We start from the raw sequence: 23010 nt of genomic DNA on the forward strand, positions 1-23010 counted from the left end.
CGTTATATTATACCTGTATGGTCTATTAAACATGCATGTTGTCTATAATACATATGGTATGCATGAAAGGCATATAAGGCATAAAAACAAATTTTCATGACAATAATGTATCAGAAGCCTTCTGTCCTTTCCTATAAGACATTTTCATCTGAGAGTACATACATAGATGTACTTCATTACTTGGAAAACAGCCGTGTACGCAATATTGCACATAATCAGCTGCTGAAGGTTTTTATTCAATTGAATTTTATTCAATGACTTAGACAAAGGGATAGTCTACCCTCAGAAAGTTTGCTTATGATGCAAAACTGGGAGGAGTGGCTGATACACCAGAAGGCTGTGCTGCCCTGCCATCCAGTGAGACCTGGACAGGCTGGAGAGCAGGACAGAGAAGAACCTGATGAGGTTCAACAAGAACAAGTGTAGAGTCTTGCACCTAGGGAGGAATAACTGTATGCATCAGTACAAGTTAGGGACTGACCTGCTGGAGAGCAGTTTTACAGAGAAGAACCTAGTGGTCCTGCTGGACAACAGGTTGGCCATGAGCCAGAATTGTGCCACTGTGGCCAAGAAGCCCAATGAGCTCCTGGGATGCATTAAAAGAATGTCGCCAGCAGGTTCAAGGAGATCATCTTCCCTTTCTACTCTGCCCTGGTGAGGCTAAATCTAGAACACTGTATCCAGTTCTGGGCTCCCCAGTTCAAAAAAGATATGGATCTTGTAGAGAGTGTCCAGAGGAGGGCCACAAAGATGATTAAGGGCCTGGAGCATCTCCTGTATGAAGAAAGACTGACAGATCTAGGTCTGTTCAGCCTGGAGAAGAGAAGATAAGGAGGTGATCTGATCAATGTTTATAAATATCTAAAGTGCAAGAGGCCAATGGATAGGACAGGCTGTTTTCAGTGGTGTGCAGTGATAGGACAAGTGGCAACGGCCAAAAACTGGAACACAGGAAGTTCCACACAAACATGCGTAAATACTTTACAATAAGGGTCACAGAGCACTGGAACTGGCTGCCCAGAGAGGTTGTGGAGAAGCATCTCCTTTCTCTGGAGATATTCAAGACCTGCCTGGATGCTTTTCTGTTCAACCTACTGTAGGGAACCTGCTTTTAGTAGAGGGGTTGGACTCAATGATCTCCAGAGTTCCCTTCTAACCCCTATGATTCTGTGATTGCATTATTGGTGACAAAGCTGGTAAGCACTGAATCGCCACTGTCAGAACCAGGAAGTGGAAGAAAGAAAACTAAGATGCACATTTAACTCTGCATTCTAAGTGAAATATTATTCAGAGTTGGACTATTTCACCAGCTTTAAAGGAGAGGCTAGAAGCCAGGGTTTCACAGTGCCTGTTAGGCTCTTGTTTGAGCAGGACTGACTGCTCTCTATGACACAGGAAGCTGTTCTGCAGAGTGCCCCAGTTCTGGCCAGTTGATGGCCAGTATGCATGGTCCTGCTTTCCCTGTATGGGAATACATCCTTCCCTCTTGCAAAATCTTGCCCTGCAGGGCAGTGATGTGCCTGTACCAGCTGGATACTAGGAGCCACTAAAACAAGAGGGCCCTCTCAAACCACTGGAGTGAGGAATAAAAGCACTTCTCATACTGCCCATCCCAGTTCTGCATGACTTCATTTGAATCTCTCACTGGTCCAGAATTCTTGTCTGAACATTTCCCACTGGACTTTTTCTGCTGGAAGTGAAGTTCAGCCATCTGCCTGCTGGCTGTGGAAGTGGCTGATGTTGTATAAATGGAAAAGAGCAGCAGACATGCTGAAGACTTTGATGACCTGAGGGGTTAAAGTCATCAGACATCAGTAGGACATAATGCTCTAAATAGCTAGAGAACAGCAAGAACAAGAATTTGGAGCACAAGAAGGAGAAAGTCTCAAATTCCTGAGCACCTATTGAAGGGAGGGAGACAGCAGAGAATGAAAGAGAGATTTTCAAAGGGATACAGCCAGTGCAGAGAAACTTCAGAACTACAATACATGTACTCAACAGATTTAAGAATTCAAAACAAGCTCTTAAGTATGACTTTGCCAAGGCAGAAGGTGACTTGTTTTAACAGGAATGGAACTGTATGCCCCCCAGTAGGAGAGGAAATGGCAAGACATTTCAAGACAATACATTTATAAAATTGGTGGATACTGTGAGAAAATTTCAGCAATGCTGGATGAGAGAACTCATAATTTTTCATTCCACTGCAGAGTTGTAACAAGCGGTAAATAAAATAATAATAATAATAAACACTATAAAAAGTATTTCTTCACCTATGTTTTTTTTCTATCTGAAGATTATTTTTTTATGTATTGCTGTTAAATGTTCCATTTTGTAGTGATCAATAGAAGCAGCTTCCTTAATTTATAGTATTTAAAAAAAAGGGGGGGGGAGGGGGATGGGGATGGAAGAAGTATGAAAGAAGGATTTACTTAACAACAATTTAATTAACATATGTTTCTTACAGTTCTTTTGGAGGATGAGAATGTTGGAACTAAATTAAGATCTGCTGTAAGAAATAACATGCTAGAGAAAGGTCAGGCAGGAAAAATGAAATTTAGTATATTAAATTTAAAAATTCATTTAAAAATCTGAGCTGTTTTTAAGCAGCATCAGACTTCTTGATAGTACATAATTCTGAAAACATGAGAGTTCTAATATATCAACAACATGGAGTGTTGAGCCCTGTATGCTGCTAGGGTATGCTGTTTGTGTACTTTATGCAAATCCAGAGAAGATTTTTCAGCAACTGTTCTGTGTATGTAAAGAGTTACATGAAGTTAATAAGACCATTTGTAAAGAAGTAGATCTGATCTCTAATACAGTGGAGTCCTTTTTTTGGTCATTGTTTCAAGATGCATGCAACTGGATGCTGAGTATATTTACTTTTCATGCTAATTCTGCCCTCCTCCACTTTTCTGTATCATTCTCATGAGGTCTCCTGGGTGCCCTTAGCAGTTTGAACTTAGCAGTTAGCAGTACTGTGTGTCTACTGAAAATGGTACTAGTTTCTCTGTTACTGGAATATTTGATGTTGCTCATCTTAGCAATTGTTTTTAAAATGAGTGTGTGGACTAAAATGCGTGTGGACTATTAAAGTCCATATATAGCTGAGTATCAAATAATATCTTTTTCTCCTCACCCATGCTTCCTTTTAGGTAGGTTTAAAGAGTTCTTTGTAAAGGACAAGACATCTACTACATTTATAAGATAACTTAACTGGTATGCAAGAGACATTTCCTTAGGAAACTTTCTAGGTTTCTAGCAGTTTCCATCAAATATTCTTGATTTTGTCCCTGTTAAGTTATGAAGAAATATACCATACAGGCTTTGTTTAGAAAAGCTGAAATGATAGCCAAATTGCTTGAAGAAACATAAAAAGATTAATGATTGAGTTCTGCCTGGCTCCCAGCTTCTCACTTCCTGAAGCAGTGTAGCTGAGACATATCACAAAGATGACACATATTGACTCTGAGCAGGGAGCAACAATTATTTTCCTTATTATTTTCCATGTCAGGGAAGTAATAGAGCAATATTGTGCCAGTGAAAGAAGAAATTTCTAGCTTGTCTGCCCTTCAGCTTGAAGGACTGTTGTACACACTTCTCATGGAGAAAGAAAAGAAAAATCTGGATCTTCCACTAGATTCTACTTTGAAGTAAGGCAAAATACAAGGAAGAATAAACTGGGCTCACTACCTGTATTAATGCCCATCCAGAAAAATGACCAAGAAATGAAAATTCTGGATCTCCAGCACCAGAAAAATTATTTTGATGTTGTTGTGTGGTCTTTCTCTCACAACACCGAGCAATGTTTTTTAATGTTTGTTTAGCCATTTTCAAATGTGTCTACATGTTGACTTTTTTGTTTGTTTGCATCATAGATATACTTGCGATTCTTGGACTATGAGATGCAGAATTCCAATGAATGCAAAAGGAATTTTGTTGCTGTTTATGATGGAAGCAGCTCTGTGGAGGATTTAAAAGCAAAGTTTTGCAGCACTGTTGCTAATGATGTAATGCTGCGGACGGGTCTCGGTGTGATCCGCATGTGGGCAGATGAAGGCAGTCGAAGCAGCCGATTCCAGATGCTCTTCACATCTTTCCAAGAACGTAAGACCTTAATATGCCCACCTTTCAGTTTGTTAAATGACACTAGTCCCACAAACTGCTAATGTTTTCTTCATGCAGAGTAAGGATAAATAAGTAACATCAAAGGATGGTCCTGAACAAGCTATGTAAATCACTAGAATAGTTTAAATCCATGCATAGTGTGCAATAATTTGTAACACAGTAAGTAGAGCACAGGATTCAGAGACAGAAAGACGGGTATAGCTAGTCACAATGACCACAACTTACCGGATTCCCAAGATACCAGTCCACTCTGTCTCAGTTTTCCTTTACACAATTGGAAAATAATACAGCTCTGAAGGATTTTATCAAGCCTAGTCTTTTTCTATGAATTTGATTTTTTTAGATCTTACAATGATGGGCACTTCAAAAACACCTTATGATTATTTTATCATAGATGATGAATATGTTTGTTCATATGCTGGAATGCATATATCAATAAAAACATATCAGACAGTTTTAAGCAAATAATTTAGTGGTGATTTTGTTGTTGTTGTTGTTGATATATGTATATGCATATATATATAGTAACAGAAGCTATCTAAAAGCTTAAATGATATATCTGTTTACAAACTTAATATTCTCCCTATGCAGATTGCATTCATTTATATTTATATTCATTTAAGGAGAGATTGGACTGTGCACTTAGTCACATGGTCTGAACTTTTGGGTAGACCTGTGTGGTGTCAAGAGTTGGACTTGATGATCCTTAAGGGTCCTTTCCAACTCAGGATATTCTATGATTCTATGATTCTATGATTTATATGATTTTTGAGCTCAGGTAATAGGAAAAGTAGCCTTTGGGGAAAAAAAAGAAAAAAAAAAGAAAAAAAAAAAAAAGGCTACTTATTGCCAATTTGAAAAACAAACAAAACCCCATCAAACCCAATAATCTCATTCACTGAAAATTATTAATTCAGTTAATCACCTGTGAAAGATATTGGTTTATTTTCTTTAATGGAAACAATGAAAACAATGGAAACAATGATGGTCCCTTAAGGAGTATAAGCATTTATTTTCACATGCTGTTTCATGGTGTTTTTTTGTTTGTTTTGTTTTTGTTTTTGACTTGTGCACCACAAGTTTCACAAGAAGATTTCTGTGTGACTGTGAGTTACTGAAATGAATGCACACTCCTACCAAGCATAGTCTTCATCTGTATTCTGTGTGTGTGTACCCTGCAATGAGGCAATAAGACTCTGTTGAGAACAGCCTCCATAATTTCTTAATTATTGCTCTGATTAAAAAAATTCTGACACTTTGCATGTTTGAAACGGCATATGCAGTTTTACTGCATATGCAGACTACACTACAGTGTAGTCTCACACTGTAGCATTAGGGTGGGTTATGTTTTTCTTGTCTGCAAATCAGGCCAGGGTCTAAATGATACTGAGAACTCTCAATTGAGATGACACTGTCTTTGTCTCATTTCTGCAACTGAGGATGTCTTGAATATTCAAGATCTGTTTTTTTTTTTTTTTTTTTTTTTTTTTTTCTTCACAAAGCATCCTGATCTGTTACCTTAGAAACAACTGCATAGACACTGGAGGTTCACAGCATTAAAAGAACTGGAGAGTGAAACACTATGATGACTAACTTGAGATGAGGGTTTGCATAATTGTATGTTTGCAAGGCTTCATATTTTAAAAGAAAAGAAGGACAGATAATGTTTTTGTTTGTTTGTTTTTCCTTATAGCATTCCTAATATGGTTATTTGACATCCTACAGCTTACGAGCTACTCTTTTCTCGTAAACAGATAATGTTTTATAATGTACTGTGACTGGGAGTTTAAAAATATTAACATGATGTGTCTTCTGTAATTCTACTGTACAAAGTTGTTGCAGACTAAAAGCTGTAAATTTACAAAGGGTGAAATTGTACTTTGAGATATCTACACAGCCTGATCATAAATATTGGGGGAAACTGCATCTGTGTTTTTAATGCTGTAAATTGATGTTAAAGGTTTAAAGGTGATGACAACTGTACTTTCTATGCTATGTCAGCTGTCCATAAGTTCTGTCCTATACTGTAAACTGGTGTTGAATGTATGAAGTAAGGTAGAGCAGATGTCCAGTCTGAGCACAGTGAGACACAGCACATAGCATGCAAACTGTGAGGTCTTTCAGTAATGTGTGGGAATAATTAGATCATCTGTGTGGAAAAGTAGGAATGTCAGACTTAATTCAGGGAGATAAGCATCAAGCAACAGACGTCTGTGTCCCTGCAAAAATGCAGGGACAAAGAAAGAGGGAAAAAAAGCTAGTTTGTTCCCTTAGAGTTGTGGAGGAAAAAAAAAAACAAAAAACATATATATATATATATATATTTGATGTGAAAGAGTGACAAAGTAAAAGTTCTTTTTTATTGTTGCTGTGGTAATGGCCAGGAGGTCATTGACCACATGACCAGGAGGACCAGAAGGTTATGTGTAGCTCCTCAAGTTCCTCTCCTTAGTGTGAGGTACTGTCTGTAGAGTTAAGTGAGATTGTAGTCCTCTGTCACACAAAGCTCTGTGAATTGGAAGGTTTCAAAGGTGTTTTTTGTTTGTTTGTTTGTTTGTTTGTTTGTTTGTTTTGTGGAAACAGAAACAGGCTACTTAACCTGAGGAATCTTTTCTTTCTGTCTAAGTCTGTTCAGTGTTAATTCTTGTTACAGAGCTGTTTCCTGGGGACTTGACATTTGTGTAGAACAGAGAAATCTTAAAGAGATTTCTTATATGATTATTTTCATATGGTTTGATCAGCGCTCTCCAATTTCATCTGAAATATATGTAGATATATGTTGTTTTGTTTTGTTTTGTTTTCCTCTAAAATGTGGTCTTACAAGTTTCCAAACCTCTAGTGGTGATGATCTGCCAAGCAGAAGTGCTGTTAATATATCTCAAGAAAGAACAGGAATACAATGCAAGAAATCATTATATTTACTATTCCAGAAAATCAGTAACGATTCTTAAATCATGAAAATAGCAGTATAGCTCTAATCAACATTTAGCAAACATACAATTCTTAATAGCTGATAAGGTACAACGATGATAGATATTTTATGATCAGTATTATCAGCTATTCCAAATATATATTTTTTTCTGTTCATGCCCTTATTTTTTCAATCTTTTATACAACCTGTAATCATATACATTTACTTCATACTTTTCTGTATGGTAGTATGGTAGTCACTTTCTATAATAGATTTCAAATAGCAAATACATTAATTTAAGAATCTGAAAAAGGAAAAAAAAAAAAAAAAAAGAAATCTGGTATCATCAAAAGGCATATGTTCATCTGTTAAGAAGACTTGAAAAATGAATCCTTGTTTTCTCACCTACTAACTATTAATTTCACTTTCCATGGTTGTGACAGTGATCTCCAGCCTGATTAATGACGGACATGCTACACTTACAGCTTCTTCAAAAGCTGTTCCTGAACAGGCACACCTACACTTTAAAAAATAGTTTCATAAAACCAGGGCATAGGGGATAAGAGAAAATCCCTCTATATGCAGAGCACACAAGATGCTTATTCTCTCAGCTCTGACAGCTATTTGATAGCACTGCTTGCCTCTATATCCAAAACTCCTTTTTTTTTAAAAAAAAGAAATCAAGCAGAAAAATATTATTCATTCTCTTATTTTGTTGTCACTTTGAGCTTTAAGGGTGTTTTTAAAGCCCTATCTCATGGTGTTTTCTTAAAGGAGCACAAATTCTATTATAGTTGCTTTCTTTTTATTAAAAAAAAACATATTTAGATAGAAATTTAATGCTGTGTTTAGAAGAGTAGTGCACAGCTTTATAGAGTAACAGCAGCCAAGTCCTTATTTACAGCCAGAATCCCTGAAGATGATCATCCCAGCATGGGCAATTTTCTAATGGGGAAAAGGCTCTGCAGGTATTCAATATTAATGGCTGTGTTTATTGTGATAATGCAAAAGGAACAAATGAGAAAAGGAACAGCAATGCGATAAGTGCAATACATGCAAAGAGATAGTTTCCTCTTGGAAGGACTTAAGAGTGTAAACAGATTACAGCCTTTTTGTTTTTGCTCCCTGCTTCCACACACATAAAAGAAATCATTGTGATTGCCTCCTTAATGGTGAATACTCATCTGTGATTTTCTGCCCCTCTGTTATATCTACAGCTATCTGTAGTCAAAAACCTTCACTGGCTAACCAACCCTATGCCTTTCTGTTCCTGAACAAAATAGGTGTCTGTGGTGCCTAGAGTGTATAAATTGAACTTTGAATGGAGCTCTGAGCACACACTTCTGAGCTGACAGTCTCTGCTGATCTCATATTGACATGTGTCTGGTATTAACACTCAGAAAACATTGTATTTATTTTGAACAGAGTTGTCTGAAGGTGGCTGAGGAGGAAAATTAAGAATTAAACACATTCCATTTTCAAGTATCTAATAGCTATATTTTAATAAGATTTTTTCATTAGTGGCAAATGAAAAGATAAGTAATTTTACTTCAGATAACACAATTTAGTATGCATTACTAAAACCATTGTAATAATTTTATTATTTTAAGAAAGTAAGTGAAACTGTCTGTCAGCATGACTGATGGACTTTTCCTTGGGGATGCTGAGAGAAAACTTCTGTTTCAAGGATGATTTGAGGAACGTCTGAAGAATTTAATTTTTCTTTTTCTTGTGAAGAAAAGAAAGCTCCATTTTTCAGTAAGGAACAGTGGGAAATTCCAAATGATCTATGCCTAAAGAATTAATGTGCAGAGCATGATGCAATAAGCTATCTTGAGAACATGAAGAGTAGGTGTGAAATGTGTAATGAGTTCAGCGGAAATTATTTTTCACATCTAACCATTTTTCAGACTTCAGAATTTTCCCATTCACCCTCAGGAGAAAGCAAAACGTCTCAGAAAATGTTATGACAAGAATGGAAGGGGTGGAGATAGAGAAGCCTGAAAATAGTAAGTAGAATAGGGATCTAATATTAAGGAGTCCCACACTGAAATCCCTACCCTGAAATGGACTCAAAGGGCAAGCCCACAATGTTCAGTGAAGTGAGACATAGATTCCCAAGCTAGCTTGCTCAGATCTAGTGCACACCTCACGCAGAAGGTATGGAGTTAATGCTAACTCTACATGGTGCTTAGAAACAGATTAAATACACCGGGGAAGGCTGAAGTAGAACAGCTAAGCTTCACAATATGTCCACAGCAAGTCGGCTTTTGACTTCATCATATAAAAATATTTTTACACCACCATGTCTGTATTTTATATCCAAAATATCCTCACTCCCCAAAATTATGCACACCACACACACAGAGACATTGTATTTTATTATTAATGCCACTATATCATGATATAATAATTATTAATAACACAAATAATGTTTGCTATAGTGCTGTATAAATATTGCTATTTTATTTTATAAATGGCCATATACTACTTGCAATTATTTATTTTACTGCCCCAGTGAAAGCAGTATTTTATTGGAAAAAATATAAAACATGAATTTTTATTTCATATTACTTTGTAAGCATGGCATATGGAGGAACTATTAATGCTCTTTATGTTCCTTTGCCTTAGGGTTATTCAGGATTAAAAGAAATTGTGATCATTTTTCATTAGTAAATGAAAAAGTATGGATTATTATCTCCATATGCTTTTTCAGAACCTTCTAATAGTAATCAGATATAAGTAATAAGACAACTCCATTGACTCTTTTTTTTTTTTTTTAACTTTTAAAAGCAGTAAGTTTCAAATGCTGAATATGGGTTTTTTTGAATACTGGGATGGTAACTTTCTGGAAAGATGATTATTGAAACAATCCTCTAACCTCCTAGTTTGTCCCCATTAGAAACAAAAATATATTTACAAGTCAGCAAACATAAATAATATAATTAGTCTAGGATTTTTTTTAAGTATAGGTTTTCTAAATCTGAAAAATTCACTGGGTTATCAAACTGCATTTGCTTATATATGTTCTAGGATAAGTGCTCCATCTTGTGTTCAGTATAAATACTTGTTGAAAAGCGGAAGACACTACATTCTTTTTTGTCCATAACTAAAATATCAGCTTGTGTGTTAAGATACCAGTTATCCTTACACACAAATATATATATATAAAAAAAAAAAAGAACATATGGAAATTTAAAATAATGGGAAAGGTTTTGAAAGTTTATATGTATATATATGTCTATATATAATTTTATATATACAATAAAATAATATATGGTTCAATTTTATATTATATATATCAATTTTATATAATATATATCAATATATATTTAAATTTTCAAGTTCAATTTTGATATTATATATATATTTATTGGCACTTTAATTAAATTATAATATATGAAATATGTAACTCTTGATCTAACTAAATAACCATCTTTTCAGAGAGAGACAGAATGGCTGAGGTTGGAAGAGACTTTGGGGTTTGGACTTTCTTTGTTGGGGGCTGTGGGTCTGCATTCTGTTGGGTTTTAAATATCCCCAACACAGTCTTCACAGCCTCTCAGAGAAACCAAATCTTGCCCTGTGAATGACAAGCCACAAAGTAAAAAAATTGTTCTGACATGTAAGTGAAATTTCCTGCATTTTATTTAGTGCTCATTACATATTTTTTTTTTTGTCTTGTCACTAGGCTCCACTGAGAAGATCCTAGCTCTGTCTTTACTCTGCCCTGTCAGGTATTTGTACAAATTGACAAGATCTCCCCTGAGCCTTCTCTTCTCCAGTCTGATCAGTCCTAGCTCTCCTAGGCTTTCCTCATATGTCAGATTATCCAAGTCTTTGATCATCTTCGTGGCCTTTTGTTAGATTGACAAAAGTATGTCCATGTCTTTCTTGTGCTGGGTAGCCCAGAACTGGACCAAACAGTGATTCACCAGTACTGGGCAGAGGGGAAGGATCACCTCTCTTCACCTGTTGGCAATGATCTTTCTTTTTTTTCTACAATACTGTGTCTTTCTTTGTCACAGGGGCACAGTGCTGGCTCATGGTCATGTTACTGTACAGAAGCACCTTTTCTGCGAACTTGCTTTCCAGTCTGTCATTCCCCAGGACTTAGTGGTTCATGGGGTTATTCCTCCCCAGTTGCAGAACTTTGTATTTCACTGTTGAAATGCACGTGCTTACTATAGACATATTTTTCCAGCCTGATAAGGTCCATTTCTACAGCTGTTCAACCAACTGTTCTATTAACCAGTCCTCATAGGTCTGCATTGTCTGCAAACCTGCTGAGGGTACACTCTGCCCCATCATCCAGGATATAAATAAAGGGAGATAAACAATACTGGCTGTAGAAGTGAACCCTGTGCTAAAACATTAATGGTTGGCCTCCATCTGGACTTCATTCTGTTGATCACTTTTTTGAGCCTGGCTGCTCAGCCAGTTTTGGTCATAGAATCATAAAATCACAGAGTGGCCTGGGTTGGAAGGGACCTCAAAGACAACCTAGTTCCAATCCTCCTTCCATAGGCAAGGACACCTCCCACCAGACCAGTGTGCCCAGGGCCTCATCCAACTTGGGCAACTTGTTCCTCTGCCTCACCACCCTCTGAGTGAAGAATTTCCTCCTAACATCTAATAAAAATCTCTCATCTTTTAGCTTAAAATCATTCCCCCTTGTCCTATCATTATCTACGCTACTAAGGAGTCCTTTTCCATCCTTTTTATAAGACCCCATTAAGTATTGAAAGGCTGTGATGAGATCACCCCAGAGCCTTCTCTTCTGTAGTCTGAAATGTGCCATCTCTCTCATACGTTCTTTGTAGGAGAGGTGCTCGAGCCCTTTGATAATCTTTGTGTCCCTTCTCTGGACCCGCTCTAACAGGTTAACATCCTTTTTGTGCTGGGGACCCAGACCTGGATGCAAGTGGGGCCTCACAAGGGCTGAATAGAGGGGGACAATCATCTTCCTTGGCCACTCATCTTTTGATGCAGCCCAGGATGCAGTTGGCCTTCTGGGCTACAAGTGCACACTGCCGACTCATGTCACTGTTGACTTATGTCATGAGTCTATGCAGACTACTCCCTTCTTGTCCTTCATTTGTTTGGAAACCTTCATTGGTTTCCAGGATAATTAGGTCCATCCTGTTTCCAGGGATTAAGTTGAAGTTGAACAACCTGTAGCTCTCAGGATTCTCCTTCTTGCCTTTCTCAAAGACAATGGAGACATCTGCTTTCTTCAGGTTTGTGGGAATTTCTCTCTATGGCCATGAACTTTCTGAGATAATCAAGAAAACAACATCAGCCAACTTCTGTGGGCATCCCACAAGTCCAGGGTCCATGGATTCATGCCTGTACAGTTTGTTTGATGTTCTCTGACCTGGTCCTCCTCCACTGGGGGTAAGTCCTGCTTGTTCCAGACTGTCTCCTTCATCTCAAGTGCCTGGAACTCCAAAGGGCAAATCCACCAAAAAAGATGGAGTAGAAGAAGGCATTTAGTACCTTATCCTTTTCCATATCTCTTATCAACAGGTACCATGCCCCATTCAGCATCACACACACATTTTCCCTCACCTTCCTTCAGCAGCGAATATACCTGTAAAAATCATTTTTGTTGCCTTTCACAGTCCTTGCCAGATTCAACATCAGATGGACTTCAGCTTTCTTAGCTGTTTCCCTGTATGCTTGGCCTATGCCCCTATACTTCCACTGGGGTCACTTGACCCTGCTTCCACCTCATGTACATGTCCTTATTTTTTGTCTGCATTTTGTCAGGAACTCTGTTTATCCATGCAGGCTAACTGCCACCTTTGTTTGATTTTCTGCTTGTTTGGATAGGTTATTGAGCTTGGAAGAGGTGATCACAGAGAGTCAACCAACTCTTCTGTTGGACCCCTTATCTTTCCACGTGGAATTTTTCCAAGTAAATCCCTCAACAAATTCTGCTCTTCTGAAGCCAAGGATTGTGATCTTGCTTTTTCCTTATTCCCTCCTCTCATGATCCTGAACTGCAACATCTCACTATCACTGCAGCCATGTAGTGTTCACATTCCCAACCAGTCTTCTGTGTTTGTAAAAGCATGAATCCCACCAGAATTCTCTAAAACAGCTCCCTGTATCAGGAAGTTATTGCCAGAGCTCTCCAGAAACCCAGAAACCTCCTGGATTGTTCGTGCCCTGCTGTGCTACCCTCCACAGGTAGTTAAAATCCCCTTAAAGACCAGGGTCTGTGAATGTGTGACTTCTTTCACATTGGTCTGCCCACTAATCCTGACCCAAAAACTATCAGTTTGCTCAACACAAGCCAAGGCAGAGTACTGTTCATTTCCACTGCTCTCTCATATAAGGACACTTAGTCATAGTGAAGATTGCATACTGATAGATCTGTGGAGACAGGTTGGTGGAGAAGTTTGCCTTATTTTATCTAACTGAAGGTAGTGATAGAAGTAAATTCCTTTTGTGAAAACATTCATACCCTTTCTTCATTTTTAATTATTTTTTTTTCACGTATTGAGGCAACACCACAGATGTTCAAAGGTTAGGTTAAGCTCTCCAGTGTTGGAGCCACATACTTTGTCTGCTTGATTCCACTACCATGCAGGGTTCTGTAACGGCCTCAGGAAAGTGTTAGGACCAGTTCCACCTTGCTGCAAAAGAATCCTGTTCACTACCAGTTCATGTATCTTTCTGCTATTACTAGAATATCCTTGGATATTCGCCCTAAGATCCTATTACTGTGCCTCTTCAAGAGGAATAAAATAAAATACAAAGAGCTAATTCCTTCAATGAAAATTGGGACTGACAAGTTTTCAGCTTCCCTTTATGCTTTCATTCACTCTAACAAAAAAGCCTCATTAGAGTGGGGAAAAAATATTGATTTCTCGTCCAGCTTAATCACTCTAGGCTCAAGGGACCACAGAGAGGATTTGACTATTCTAATTTTAAAAACATAAACAGAAGTGTACAGTTTATCTTTAGATTTAGAAATCTGCTGCACTTGGGTTTCTCCAACGCTAAGACTTCTGTACTTGTTTTGAAATTTCTCTGCTGTCTGTCCATCTAGTGAGACTATTCACGTAGCATTTCTTTCCTCTGTAGTTCAACAGCATGATTTAGGGAAGCAGAAACTCTTTTTTCTTCCTTGTTTCCTCATCTGCTGTCTTCAGATCTCCCTGACATCACTTTGCATAAGTATTCTGTCTTCTAAAATCCAAAAGAAAAAAAAATAAATTAATTGCTCGTATTTTTTCTCTCTTGTTCCTGAAACATTTCCTAATATTCTCACTTGATACAGTATGTTGTCATTTATTTCACTGCAGAATGCCTAATATTTCATTTATTTTGCTGTCTTGCATAGTTCTCTCATTCTTCCTTTTCCTTTCTCTTCCCTTACTTCCTCCATCCAGATCTTCTTTTTCTATTTAACAAGTGTATGCTTCTAAATGCCCACGTTTCTGCCCACACAACTGTCCTTCTTTCCCGTAAGTTGTTCTCTATTCTTCGGGGGGGCTGTTTTCCCACTATTATTCCTGTCTTTGCTGTCACATTCAGGATAGGATCAGCTTGGATTTAAAGTGGGAAGGGAAAGTCATATGCATTTAAAAGGTTCTCCCTGCTGAGACAGGACTTTTTCCTCACCACTTCACTTGTAATGAGAATGACAGTCTCTGTTTTATTTGTTTGTTTTCTTTATGTCTTTATTTCTTTCCTAATGCTGCACTTTACCCCACCACCCCAACCCTCCTTGTGCTGCTTATTGGTGTACTTTCCCAGTTGCTGTGGTGCAGTAGTTTTTTCCCCTTTCTTAAATTAGCTCTCACAGAGGTGCAAACAACATTGCTTATTGGCTCAGCTCTTGGCAGCGGCAGGTCCCTTTGGAACTGGCTGAAACTGGATCTGATCTGACATGGGTAGCTGCTGGGCTCTTCTCACAGAGACCACCCCTGCAGCCCCCTGATATGAAAATCTTGCCATGTAAATGCAGTAGCACAGCATTGCACCCAAATCTCCCCCCAGCTCTTCCAGCAGCTGGAGCCTTGAGGCCAGATAACCACAAAACTCATGCTGAAACTCAAGCAGAAGGAGCATACAAAGCTCTTAGCATTACATTAGATCTTCTATTGTGGGAGTAGCTATTGTGACTAAGGGGTATTTTAATGTACTATATAAATTTTCACGTTAGCTGCTACTTTTAGAAAGCAGTGTAAATGATGGAGACAAAAGAGCTGTTATGTCTCACAGTTCACAAACACGTAAAGCCAGTAGAGAACACTCCTACAAATAAAATATGTACTTTTTTTTTTTTTTTCTCCATAAGCATCTCCACTTTAAAAATGTGTTATTTATATATTAGACCAATAACTGTTTAAGCTCCTGACAACATTAGGCTTCTGGTGAAGTGAGTAAAAGTGATGGGTGAGTAAATTTGAAAATATATGCTCTTTGAAATTGTAAACTTCTGTGCATGCTACTTTAGTATATGTGTATACTATTATATCTGATTGGATGGCAGTGTTTTTAGGGACAAGTTTTGATGGTGTTTATCATTTCTTTAACAGACTATAACTGATCTGAAGAAGCCATTATAGTCAGTTATGGATATCTGAACTTAAGCAGTTATTTAAAAGTGGATTTCTTGATGTGATGTATGAAGTCATTACATTCTACAATCTAAATCCTTTGTACTGTCCTTAGTTAACAAACAACTAAAGCAGTCTTCTGCTCTGAGCTAAGGATATATGTTGTCATAGGAACTGCTTTTAAAATTGCAGAAGAGAAATATTGCCATGAAACATCAAATTATAAATACCAAAATTTAGTAATGTGAGCATCGTAACTCCTTTCTGATTAGTAAGGGTCTTAGGTTATTCTTTAACTTTTCCTTGGGAAATAGTTATAATATCGTTTTTCAGTTGAGCTTAAAAAAAGGAAAAATAAGTTCATTTTTTGTTGATTTAACACTGATAAAATATATATATATATAATTTTTCTTATATTGAGGAAGAGCTTCTGGTTTATTTTTAATGAATAAAATATGAGGAGTAAATTATCTTTACTGCACAGAATTTTGGAGTACAACCCAAACTTTAAGGATACATGTAAGGATCGCTAGCACTTGAGTTTAGCAGCAGGTACACTTCCTGCTGATGACCTCCAAACTACCATCATGGTAAAGGTCCTTCAGTAAAGACTTCATCTGATAGCTTTAATCCTGCATGATTCTTCTAGATCATAGACTCCTTGGACATTGATGACTATTTCTGTTTTTAATCTCCTCATGTAATCAAAAGAATACTTTACTGTAACCTTTTGTATGACTGGGGTGGTGTTTTGTTTGTTTTGTTTTGATGGTTTTATTTTCTCTGGGAATAAATGCTCAGATACCATTGATATGAGCAGTAAAGTATATATCTTCATTCAGTCACACAGTGCTTTCTCTAAAACAGGACTTTCAGGAACTTTGAAACTAATTATTTGCCATGTACTGGCTATGATATAGTTAAAATTCTCCACAGCAGCCCATACAGTGGTGTGTTTGGGATCTGTGGCTAAAACTGTGTTGATAATGCACCAATGACCTGCCAGAAATGTGAAGTTGTCATCATACTGCAGCCATTAGAAGCAAACTATGGGAAAGAAGTCCATAGTCAATGCACTTAGACAAAAGTGAAAATATATATTCAAAGAATATTAAGTGTGTGACTTAAGTGCCTTTGATGGTGAATGTCAGATATTAAATATGTCAGATATTGAAATAAACAAGGATCCTCTGCTGTAGAGTTTTCCCCTGGTACAGACTACACGATTCCTCCTTGATGTGTCTGTTGTGGAAAATTGAATGACTTACTATTTAATATCAGCTTTTTCTCTTTGTTTTTAGCCCCTTGTGAAGCCAACACATTCTTTTGCCACAGTAATATGTGCATTAATAATACATTGGTCTGCAATGGACTCCAGAATTGTGTGTATCCTTGGGATGAAAACCACTGCAAAGGTAATGTGTAGGACTGAAACTGTCAACTCATTAGACTGCATGAGATACAACGTATTATTCTTAGTTTCTTGTTAATATCTGTGAGAGGGCTCAGGAGGAGTAATTCAGGGTCAGCAAGCATGAAGCAAGAGAGAAAATGGAGAGGGTAAAATACAGATGGATTTTTCTTTCAGTTTTTGCAATTGTTTTGCTTAGTGTTGATTTGTGGTGGTTATAGCTTTCTGGCAGGCTTTCTGATCACTTTGTTTCTGTACAAGCTACAATGCAATTAAAAGTAATACTTTAGTTCCTTTGTCGTAGTTACTTTTGTAGTGAAGTAGCATATGCATAACAGGTGTATTTTAGCTGCATGCCATGTCCATAATAGATCAGGTGGGCTAAAAATCCCAGATGAAGTAGAACTAACATTGTAAAAAGGCAGCCAAATCTGTATATAATCCTCCAGTGAAAATGAAGTGCAAAGACAACACACAAAATTAGACATAAAGTCTATTTCATAGGTAGGGACTGATGTTTCCTACCAGATGTTCACAATGGTTTCTAAATATAACTCTGTATTTAAAAAATAAAATGAAATTAAAAATCATCAGAATCTTTGTTGTCTTCAGAGAAAAAAAGCTTAACTAACTTTCATTACAGGCTAGAGAGGCAGGGACACAGTTTTTATTTTTTTTTATTTTTTTTTTATTTTTTTATTTTTTTTCCTCCTCTATTACAACAGATTTGTTCCTGAAAACATGGGTAATAACGAACTTAGAAACCAATCAAGAAAATATTCAGAATGAAGATTAGAAGTCATCCCATTAGTCTGTTGAAGCCTGTCAAATCTTGACAAGCAATGCAGTAGGGTAAAACATAAATGAAATCATATTTCAAATGAACATAACAAAACTGTGATGTGAAATAATATTCTTCAAAAGAACTAAACATGGTAAAGAACTATATGTTCTCTGTTTCTTTAACACAGAAGAAAACAGAAAACCTTCCCCTGTGTAATTTCCAAAATTATTTTCATCTTTTATTTGCTGAGTGTCTTTTTATTGGCTCATGTGCCAATAGAATCACCCTGTCTTGTATTTCAGACTAGAAAAATGAGGTTTGATAATTACATGAAAAAAAAAAAAAAAGGCTATTTGTTGCTGTGTTGCTTTTTCTAAACCAGCTCCTTCTGCAGAGTCTGTGTCAGTCAGAGAAACCCCAAATGAGTCTACAAGAGTAGGCAATAGGGAGTGCTGAAAAGTTCATTGTTGGTACCTAGAAGATTATAAAGAGGTGAATGTTATTTTTTTTTTCCTCAAGTCCTTTGGTATGTTTTAGGTTGCCAAGAAAAATTACACTAAACTGAGTGTTAAAACTTAATCAGACGTGTCAAGTCTTGAGATGCCTGTAAGAGACTGATGTGAATACTTTCAGCTTGGCTCAGTCACTGTTTTATCTCTCTGAAGCCATCTGAAAGCAAATCACAGAGAAATATGCAGAACAGGAAAGCGAAATTTTGTCTCTGTATTATTTTACTGCATACTTTTTATTTTCTTTTATTCTTAATACTGATTTTGCTGGCCAACTTCCTAGCAGCCTCTGAGTAAAGGATAGTAGGTCTAATCAGCTTTTGGATTACTGAGTATGTTTTAAAACATTCTGATAATTATTAGGTTAGGAAAAAAATAAATATCTTGCACACTTTTTGTTGTTGTTGTTGTTGTTCTTTCTGAAAACTCCTTTCCTTTCTGAATAACATTTCTATTTTATTCAATTTAGTTTTAGTTTTTCACTGAGTACAGTCAACAGTCCCATTCAGCTCATAAATTGTAGGAGTTCAAAAAAGTTCCCAATTTATTTTTAAAACTTGTAAAGGCTTGATATTTCATTTATCCTAATGTTCTAGCAACATATATTTACTAGAGAAGACAGTAAATAATGGAAGAAGCTCCTGCAGAAATCTTAGGGGCTTTAACAGGTGAATAGACTGTGACACGAAATCCATCCGTTTATTATGGTGGTTGCTTTTTATATATGAAATAACAACAACAAAAAATACATAAATAAATTTTTCATCTAGTTAAAAGAGCTTGAAAAAAGCACTAACCAAGCCACTTAGTGGAGTCATGTATTGTTCATTTGGTTTTCATGAATACTTGATTTCTTTTTTATTTCCCCACTAAGACTGATTAATTGAACTCAGACATAGACTAGGCATGGCTTTACAGTAATCTGTGAACCCTTCATTGCCATTGTTATTTTTGAACTGCAACTAATTCTGTGCTTTTTTTTTTTTTTTCTTATTTATTTATTTATTTTAACACAGAAAAAAGAAAAGCTAACCTATTGGACCAACTTACCAATACCAGTGGGACCATAATTGGGGTGACGTCTTGTATTGTTATCATCCTCATTGTTATCTCTGTGATAGTACAGATCAAGCAGCCTCGTAAAAAATTTGTCCAAAGGAAAACAGACTTTGATCAAACGGTGTTCCAGGAGGTGTTTGAGCCTCCTCATTATGAATTATGCACCCTCAGAGGGACAGGGCCTACAGCTGACCTTGCTGATGTTGCAGATGACTTTGAAAATTATCATAAACTGCGGAGATCATCTTCAAAATGCATTCATGACCATCACTGTGGATCACAAGTGTCTAGCATTAAGGGCAGCCGTAGTAACCTCAGCACAAGAGATGCTTCTGTCTTGACAGAAATACAACCCCAACCTGTAAAACCACTCATTCAGCCCATGAACAGGAGAAATATCCTTGTCATGAAGCATAGCTACTCACAAGATGCTGCAGATGCGTGTGAGATAGATGAAATTGAAGAGGTACCAACCACAAGCCACAGGCTGTCCAGACATGATAAAGCTGTTCAGCGGTCAGTATCAATAGATTTTTGATGAAGACTATTGTGTAAGGACTTGATTGCCCAAGCATATTCACTCTTTATTCAGTAAAGACATATTTTCTTTCCTCTCTGTTTATTGTTTAAATTTCTGTTTCTTGATAGCATATACCATTATATTATCTTTCTTTGTCTCTCTCTCATCTCTGCTCCAGTTTCCTGGAAGCTTCTGTATCTGTTTTACCCTTCTACGTGATATCTTTCTTTTTCTTTTACTATTTTATATACTTGCCCACATGCATTCATGCACTGATCAACAGAGAACAAGTACGTTTTTTAAAAAAACAAAGAAGATTTTGTGCAAGTCTAGTTTTTGATAGAGCCATGTGCATGTGGTTTCCTTGAAACTGAGGTGGCCTTGAATATCATCTACTGTTAGTCTAACATTTCAAAATCATTTTGATGTATGACACAATAATGAGAATCACTAACTTGGGGTAAGGAAACCCCTTTTCCCATGAAACATTATCTTTTATACAACAAATGAAAATATTTGCAAAACGTTAACGTATCTGTTCCATTATTGATCACAGTATGTTTATAGATACAAATATATATTAATTACAGTATGAGACAGAATAGTAAATAGAGAATGATCCTATATTTACATAGAATAGTGTAGTTAAAAGGAATCTTTCTAATCAATGAAAAAGTTGAGCATGATATTTTTAATAAAAGAGATATTTCTACTGTATATTACATTCTGAATGACTGTAAATATGAATGATTAAAAGTAAAAGAAAAAGAAAAGAAGAAAGAGATATGAACCATTTATTTGGAAAAGCAAAAAGAAACTTTTTATATATATACTTGTGTTTTCTGTTGCATGCATAATTTATGTACTTCTTGTGACTGTTTACATGCTCTCCATATTTTCTTTGCACATTAAGGCACTTCTATCTTTTAAAAACAAGTTATTTGACTATTTTAACCTAACTGCATGCCAATGTAAATTTCTTCATGAATATTGATCAGATTATCAATTTGTGCATTTTATTAAGTATCTATATGCATATATTTCTTTTTTTTTCTATGCAAACATTATTATTTTGAATGAAATAGCCATAACATTCCAGGTTCTGCCTCATTGGGTCTCTAAGCAAACATGAGTCTGAGTACAACACAACTAGGGTCTAGGAGACAAACTTGAGGTAAGTAAAAATACCTATACAAAAAAATGAACCATCTGTTCCATTCCATTTTATTTGTTATGTTGTTAAAATGTCTGTTAGTCCTCAAGCTATACACCACCTTGTCCTTGCATGGAGAGAGCCATGTTTTAATAATGAGAAGATTGAAAATCAGACAGATGACCACTTCAGCACTGTAAACTATGAAAAATTAAATTCCTATCCTAATTAAATTATTACTCTTGACTGTAGAATCAGTTAAATATAATCCCCCAGCCAAATATCATCTGTATTCTCAACATATCATAAAGATAAATGTTTTTCATGGCTGTAGAGTTTTATTCATTTTTAATTTATGAAAATAAAATTTAGAGTTCCAGCATGAGAAACTGTAAAATTTGGCAACCTAGCCCAAGCCATGAAGATATGGAACAACTTGTATTCAGTTTGTTTTACTCATTCAACCTTGTGAAGTATATGGGAGTATAGGAAGAGTACATAAGAGAACAGATAAATTTAGAGATTCTGTAGCACTAATGTTAATGTTTGATTATTTTTTTTGAGTCTTTTCCTAGACTTTTCATTTTGTATAATTTGTTATCAACACTTAATAAACATAATCTCATATTTTATTGAAGTTATAAATAGCTGCTAGTCTGTCAATTTCCTTATATACATATCTAAGCATATATATGTATATACATGTTTACACATGCATATGTATATAGCAATTTTTTAATGGGAGATATTCCATTAATGTTTCTATTGCTTCCAGATAGTTTAGGTAAATATTTGTCTGTATTTCTCTTCACAGGGAGAACATATTTTAACTTTGTTTTGCTTTCAGAGAAACACTATTTATACAATCAAGGGAACTGTGAATGGAAAAATCTATAGTGAACTATTTCAGCTATCAGGAAGACAGAGTGGACATGTTTCAAATTTCATTTCACTGCCTTTATCCAAACTTAAAAGTTACAGACATTTCTTACTCCTTTTGAAAGGGATTCCCACTGCACAATAATATGTTTATTTTGTAATTCGCTTTCTGGCCACCAAGTGTTCCTTAGTTTTTAAAAACATTATAAGGTTTACTGCAAACTTGAAGAAATTAACTCCTGACTGAGATGACTGAGACTGTCCCTACTTTTTTTTTTTTTCTTCTTTTTTTTTTTCTTCATTTTATTTTAGTTGATATGTTTTAAGTTTGTTATCTACTTGTTTGTTGTGTGATATGTGGAAGAAGATTACATTGAACTTTTGTTGTATGTACATTGTTTTCATTATATAGACTGCTTGAGAATAGTGCGCTCCTTGGTGATTTTGAACATGCTACAATGAAATGTGAAACTATCGACCTTGGAAACACCAGCTAGAGGTTTTATGGACTCTCTGACCAGCTATTCTCATATCATGACAAAATTCAGCAATGTTGAGTAAAATTACTAGAAGGCAATAAGACTTTCATTATTATGCTTATCAGTCATTTCTCTTTTTCTATTTCTCTTTTCTTGTCATTGCAATTTAAATTCCCAATTTCAGGAACAATTTATTGAAATCAGGTATTTAGCCATTCATAATCACTTCAATAGAAATGTTTGTTGGATAAGCATCTAGCAATATGACTGAATTTGACACTGAGAAAATAATTTGCATGTATGTTACTGAATATTTGAGTTGGCAAAAATCCCCTTATTAGACACATTGTAAAAAAGCATGCATTCACAATTGTTGCTGTTACTGTTCCATTTCTGTGTCATATGCTTGCTACTTGTAACTTTTTATATAAAGATACATAAAACGATGTATAATAATTTCTTACCTTGGGTTTAATGTCAATATTTTCTTTTACTAAAATTACAAATTTTGTAGAAGTTTAACTGGAAAGTCAGACACATTGGAGTATCGGCTGCCTCGCACCCCTTACTTATTGAGACATTAATTTCTTGAGATTTAATT

At 36.0% G+C, this 23010-nt stretch overlaps 1 protein-coding gene across 3 annotated transcripts in view; it reads left to right on the forward strand.

Moving 5' to 3' along the window:
- The window catches only part of NETO1 (neuropilin and tolloid like 1), a gene marked incomplete at both ends in the record, with an annotated part of 69790 nt that extends 47363 nt beyond the window's left edge, over positions 1 to 22427 (forward strand). For 2 of the 3 annotated variants that reach the window (XM_084306688.1, XM_084306689.1), the window contains 4 exons: positions 3879 to 4107; positions 16917 to 17030; positions 19336 to 19894; positions 22343 to 22427. In XM_084306688.1, the coding sequence (XP_084162814.1) occupies positions 3879 to 4107; positions 16917 to 17030; positions 19336 to 19894; positions 22343 to 22427 (987 nt within the window). Of the gene's footprint in view, positions 1 to 3878; positions 4108 to 16916; positions 17031 to 19335; positions 19895 to 20997; positions 21059 to 22342 lie in introns of those variants that run through there. The other variant, XM_084306690.1, reaches the window with a different exon arrangement.
- Between the last annotated feature and the right edge of the window lie 583 nt (positions 22428 to 23010).

This window comes from Netta rufina, assembly GCF_964035555.1.
Source record: "Netta rufina genome assembly, chromosome: 2".
In the NCBI taxonomy this organism is placed as follows: Eukaryota; Metazoa; Chordata; class Aves; order Anseriformes; family Anatidae; genus Netta; species Netta rufina.